The sequence below is a fragment of the Giraffa tippelskirchi genome, chromosome 2 (assembly GCF_054371585.1).
Source record: "Giraffa tippelskirchi isolate mGirTip1 chromosome 2, T2T-mGirTip1v1.2.pri, whole genome shotgun sequence".
NCBI classification, from domain to species: domain Eukaryota; kingdom Metazoa; phylum Chordata; class Mammalia; order Artiodactyla; family Giraffidae; genus Giraffa; species Giraffa tippelskirchi.
This window is the reverse complement of record NC_137276.1, coordinates 79,091,494-79,097,989: the sequence shown is the minus strand read 5'-3', so window position 1 is coordinate 79,097,989 and position 6,496 is coordinate 79,091,494. Positions and strand designations below refer to the sequence as shown.

At 38.5% G+C, this 6,496-nt stretch overlaps 1 protein-coding gene across 1 annotated transcript in view; it reads left to right on the top strand.

Annotated features, from left to right (window-relative positions):
• The first annotated feature begins 1,208 nt into the window (after positions 1 to 1,208).
• LOC145538005 (uncharacterized) overlaps positions 1,209 to 6,496 on the top strand; it is a 40,216-nt gene continuing 34,928 nt past the window's right edge. Inside the window, 2 exon segments of the mRNA XM_081569206.1 lie at positions 1,209 to 1,334; positions 2,414 to 2,549. Of these exon segments, the coding sequence (XP_081425332.1) occupies positions 2,535 to 2,549 (15 nt within the window). The 5' untranslated portion in view covers positions 1,209 to 1,334; positions 2,414 to 2,534.

The window sequence follows — 6,496 nt, the reverse complement described above, 5'->3', positions numbered from 1 at the left end:
GTAATTTGAATATTCTTTGGAACTGCCCTTCTTTGGAATTGGAATGAAAACTGACCTTTTCCAGTCCAGTGGTCACTGCTGAGTTTTCCAAATTTGCTGACATATTGAATGCAGCACTCTAAGAACATCTAGCTGCTTAATTTAGATTTAATTTTATTCCAGATGAAGTTGAGAATGCTTTTGTAATGTACACAATATTTTAAAAATCAAAGAGAAAAGGAGTACATGCAAAAATTAGTTGAGATTCTTACTGGAATTTTGTCAAAAATATTGAATCTATCTATGAAAGGATTTATCTCCCTTTTTCTGAACTAATTTTAATGTCACAAATGAAAGAATATATTTATATATGCGTGCTATGTCTCTTCAGTCGCCTCTGACTCTTTGTACCCTGTGGATTGTAGCCCGCCAGGTTCTTCTGTCCATGGGATTCTCCAGGCGAGAATACTGGAGTGAGTTGCCAGGCCCTTCTCCAAGATGTTTATATAGAGAGGAAGACTATTTTCTTTTGGATTGTGTCTACTTAATTTATCTACAATTTTCATTTATCGCTTTCATGATTTTAATGAACTTGCTTTCTTGTCTGACACCACCACCACCGCCACCCGCCGCCAGCTTTCCCTGATGATATAACTCTTTTATTGTATTAATGGGATTTACTTCCTAGTATTTATTTATTTATTTCATTTGACTGTGCTGGGTCGCCAGATCTTCGATCTTCCTTTTGGCAGCTGGATCTTTAGTTGTGGCAAGTGAACTCAGTAGTGGCATGTGGGATCCAGGCTCCCTGTTGGAAGTGTGTAATCTTAACCACTGAACCACCAAGTAAGTCCTCATTTCCCAGTATTTAAAAAAAAAAAAAAAGTGAAATTGACGTACAGTTTTCCTTTACTTGACTGTATGTAACTCTGCATCCTGGCTGCACAGAGAACTCGGCTGTAATCCATAACTTTGGGGAAGGTCCCTGACCTGCTCTAGCTGCTTCAAATACCTCAGGTCCAAATCTTCCACTGCCAGGTAGGCTGGACTCTCAGCCAATCTCAACTAGCTGGTCGGCGAGACTAAAGGGAAACCGAGTTCTAGTGGTCAGCGTAGACTGTCTGGCCCTGCGTGTGGGCCATCTGCGCATGCCTAGTTCCGCCTTTTCCCTCTATGCATTTCCGCCTTTGCTTCTTGTTTTTCTCCAGCCGTGCGTGGGAAGCGGTTCCGGGGCTGCTGAGTCTATGCACTCTTCTGGGGCCAGTGCCATTCGGAGACGGAGAGGCGAATGAGCTCGGGATGGCTGGTTGAGGACCGAAGAGGTTCCGTGCAGTTTAGGGAGTAGGAGGGAAAAGGTCAGTACCCGTGGTGGGGAGGAGCTCCGTACACCCCTGGGACGCTGAGAAGGGGGCGTCTCCTTTGGGAAGAGTGGGCCGAAGTCCCCGACAGACTAGCCCCAGCCCCGAGCTGGCGCCGCTGTGCGAGAGGCCCTGTTTCTAAGGGCTCAGGAGGAGGGGCTTAATACACATGCAAGATGCGGGCAGCGAGCTGGTGGTGCGGGGCGGGGGCGGGGCTGCTGGGAGAACGCTTGCTGGGGATGGGCGAGTGGTGCGGGGCGTGTGGTCTTGGAAGAAGAGCCAGCCACCAGTCGGGGCTGATCAGTTAGCTTAGCTTCGTACACAGGCTCCGTTCCTTTGGTTCTCCATTTATCCTTTTTGGATTCCAAATTGCTCACCAGTCATGTCCGTTACTTCATGTTTGTGTATGTTGTTTCTCTCTTCTGCTTGCCTTAGCATTTAGGAAAGATATTCAAGAATTATCTGGGTTTTTTTTTTTTTGTCTCTTTGGATAGAATTTCTCTTTGTTTCTGAAGATTAGTGCTTTGTTCAGATGAGTTAGTGGCAAAGACCAAAAGATCTGACTCATAAGCCAGTATTGTTTATACTTTTCCATACAACTAAAAGCAAGTGTTTTATAAAAGTCTTCTGTGAAATGGCAACAATGATAAAACATGGGTCTTTCCTTAAAGTACTGCTTTTTATAGCTTTCTGTGGAGTCACTAAGCAAAGGTTTAGTAACGTTAGTAGGGAAGTTAAACAGCCTAGTCCTGAGCTTCTTCTTTTTCTTTCTTCTTTAGTCCTAAGTATTCTTTTTTAACAACAGTTTTGGTGTAATTAATATTCCTTCATTGTGTGTATTTTTATTTATTTTAATCAATTTTATAATTTAAAAAATTTTGTGAACACCAAGGGAGATTTAAACTGTTATAAAATATCCGTAGGCAGTAAATACTTAACTCTGAAAAAATTTATACCCAAGAGCTACATGGTAATATTAGAGTTGTATTAGTAGGTGGTCATCAACAATATATATCCCTGTCTTTGAAGGTCAAAGGGACATTGACAGTTTTTTCCTTATCTAGTGGTGTGTTTAGCTTTATAGGAAAGGAGAATTCAGGAGCTGCCACGCAGGCCAGATCTTTCATGACTCCAGTCCTCTTCTTCTAACCCAGTGTATCTTCAGAGTTGTCTACATTTTTCCAAGAACAGCCAAAAATGAATAAATCCCAGGTGAGTTTGTTCATTCATTCCTTTGTTTAACAGCGGACTTTGTGAGATTTGTAAGAGTCCATACATTAAGATGGGAAATCAGTAATAGATAAAAATTGAACTTCACAGAAAATGTAAAGATAGCAAATCAAGAGCAGAATCAAGTTGGCTTATATATACTGATCATTTATATAACAGAGTTTCTAAGTTAACCTGCAAATAAATAGGTTTCTGATAACCATGGCAGAAAGGAAGACACTGTATTTTGGATACAAAAAGATTCCTTTCAAGACACAACAAAGTCTTACTGGAAGATACCCTTTTTGCTCTTAACCTAGGAACATGTACTAAGTAATTTCCAGGGACAGCCCTGAAATGAGTGCCTCAAGACATTCCTTACTGAGGGTAAAAGAGTTGAAGAGATGGTTCAAATAATGAATTTTATGAGTCTTACTTATTTTTAGAGTATGTTTAGAGGAATAAATGGCCTGCATGTCTGTTACAAAGCTATTTTATCTTAGTCAAACTGTGGGTAGAAGTCCTGAAGTAGATGGTTCAAAGTTAAATTCTCTGGTAGATGTTTCTGAGTTCTTCAGTCAGATTTCATCCCATAGCATTCTGTCTTGGTTCTTCTCCACTTTAGAATCTATTCAGGTAAAAGTCACCAATGACTTAATTGTAGTTGTCTTCCTTGAACAACTGCTGCATTACTGACTGCTCTCTCCTGGAAGGTCTCCCTTGTTCTCTTCTGAAAACACTCTTCTGATGGCTTTTTCTTGGGGTACTTCTCATTGTGCCCCAGAGATTGGTTCTGAGTTTAGTTCCAGCTTCTACTAGACTTCTCATTTTACCCCCATATTGGAAAAATATGTAGATAGTTGAACAATACTGTATTTTGTTGGGGTGCTTTTTAAATATAAATATTTTAATGTATCTGTGATACAGCTTTTTCCTGGTTCACTAATAATTTGAAATCTATTGATACATAGTTTTATTCCTTTTAATGCCATATTTTTCCATTTTCAGTATTCTATTGGTAGACATTTAGGTAGTTTCTGTTTTTTAGTAATATAAACTGTGCTACTATGAATATCCTTGTCACTCTGCACAAATACAGGTGGGTCTCAGACTCTAGAGCAGTGCTTCTCAAAGTGAGGTTCTTTGGCTGGAAGCAGCAGCATCACCCGGAAACGTGTGTGAAATTGCAGATGCTCATGCCCTATCTCAAACCTGCTGGCAGAGAAATGGAGGGGTAGGCTCAGCGGTCTGTTTTAACAGGGTATTCATGTGATGCAGATGCTTGCTAAGTTTAAGAATCACTGCGCTAGAGTTCTGTGATTAATAGGTTTGAGTTATAGGATAAGAAAATCAAGACTATTTTCCCTCCCATCTCTCCAGATATAAAAATTACTTCCTCCATAATAGGTGAAAAACTCAACTTTAATTTTGTGACTGATGATTGTGGTTGTGCAACTTTCATAAGTGTATGGCTTTTCAGGTTTTGCCCTGAGTTTTGTATGCAGTCCCTATGCATTTTAAATGGTAATCTTTTTGTTATAACTGTTACTAATTATCTTTTCTCAGTATGCTTTTTGTCTTTTCATTTAATAGTGTATTTTCTGAAACGTTTATATTGTGATACAATCCTTTTGTGCTTTCTGTTTTTTATTCTTGTTTTCCTTACCCCAGGGGCCTCATGAAATTTTTATTTTGTCTAAAAATGCCAAGCATGTTTTTTTTTTTAAATATTTAGTACTGTAAACCAGATTAAAAGACCTAATTTTATGTTATCCATCTGTAAAAAATAAAGAGCACAATAAAAGGATAATATTTCCTGACCAAGCACTAGCAAAACAGATCTGAGTAGGAGTACCTGCCACATTTCTTCATTATGAAAGCTGCTGGCTTAGACTGGGTAGATTTTGTCATGTTCACAAAGTATCCATTGAGAGGCATGTGGATTTTATTTACATTCCCACCAACAGTACAAGAGGGTTCCCTTTTCTCCACCCCCTCTTCCAGCATTTATTGTTTGTAGGCTTTTTGATGATGGCCATTCTGACCGACCGGTGTGAGGTGATACTTCATTGTAGTTTTGATTTGCATTTCTCTATTAATTAGTGATGTTGAACATCTTTTCATGTGCCTCTTGGCTATCTATCTTCTTTAGAGAAATGTCTGTTTAGATCTTCTGCCCATTTTTTGATTGGGCTTGTTTTTTTGATATTGGAGAATGCTTAAGCAAGTTTCAGCTATATAATACCGTATAGTTAAGAATAGTCAACATACTGTACATTAGATCCTCCTAAATTATTTTTTTATCTTTTTTTTTATTGGAGTATAATTGCATTACAGTTCATTTACCATGAAGTGAAACAGTTTTATATATACATATATCCCCTCCCTCTTGAACCTCCTTCCCACCCCACCCCCATCCCACCCATCTAGGTCATCACAGAGCACTGAGCTGAGCTTTCTGTGCTTTATAGCAGATTCCCACTAGCTATCTGTTTTACACATGGTAGTATAGGTATATGTTAATACTAATCTCCCAATTCATCCCACCCTCCCCGTCCTCCCATGTCCACATGTCCGTTCCCTACATCTGCTTCTCTATTTTTGCACTGGAAATAGGTTCATCTATACCATTTTTCTAGATTCCGTACATATGCGTTAATATACGATGTTTATTTTTCTCTTTCTGACTTACTTCACTCTGTTATGACAGACTCTAGGTCCACCCACATTTCTACAAATGACCCAATTTCATTCCTTTTTATGGCTGAGCAAAATTATTCTTATAATAACTGAACATTTATACCTTTTGATTTACATCATTCTGTTTCCCCTTTCTCCTAGCCTTTGTCAACCCACATTTCATTCTCTTTCTGTGAAATTGGCTTTTATTGGTGGTGGTGGTGGTGGTGGTGTTTTTAGATTCCACATGTAAGTGATACCAATAGTATATCTTTCATTGTCTGACTTATTTCACTTAGCATAGTGCTCTCAAGGTCCATTTACATTTATCCCAATGTCAGGATTTCCTTCTTTTTTATAGCCAAATAGTATTCCATTGTATATATCCATTACATTTCCTTTATTCATTCTTCTTGAACATTCATTCATTCTTGAATGTTTCCATCCCTTGGCTATTGCAAGTAATGCTACAGTGAACATAAGGGTGCAGTTATCTTTTTAGGATAGTGGTTTTGTTTCTTTGGGGTTTATACCCAAGAGTGGAATTGCTGGATCATAAAATAGTTCTATTTTAAATTTTTTCAGGAGCCTCCATAGTGTTTCCATAATTGCTACACCAGTTTACATTCCCACCAACAGTGCACAAGGCTTCCCTTTTCTCTGAATCCTTGACAACATTTGTTATCTCCTGTCTTTTTTGATAATAGCCATTTTAACAGGTGTGAGATGATATCTCGTTGTGATTTTGTTTACATTTGATTAGTGATTTTGAGCACCTTTGGCCATTTGTATGTCTTTAGAAAAATGTTGATTGATGTCCTTTGACCATTTTTAAATTGGATTATTTGCTTTCTTTTGAGTTATATGAGTTCTTTATGTATTTTGTATATTATCAGAAACATGTCTTGGGAATATTTTCCTATAGGTTGCCTTTTCAATTTCTTTGATTGTTTCTTTGGCTGTGCATAAGCTCTAACGTTTTTATTTGTTTTCACCACATCACGTGGCATTGTGGGATCCTAGTTCCCAGACCAGGGGATTGAACCTGCATCTCCTACAGTAGCTTAGAGTCTTAACCACTGGACCACCAGGGAAGTCCCCAGAAGCTCTTACATTTGATGTAGCCTTGTTTACTTTAGCTTTTTTTGCCTGTGCTTTTGGTATCTTATCCAAGAATCATTGCCAGGAATAATGTCAAGGAGTTCCTTCCGTGTGTTTTCTTCTAGGGTCTTATGTTTAAGTCTTTAATCTATTTCAAGTTAATTGTTCTG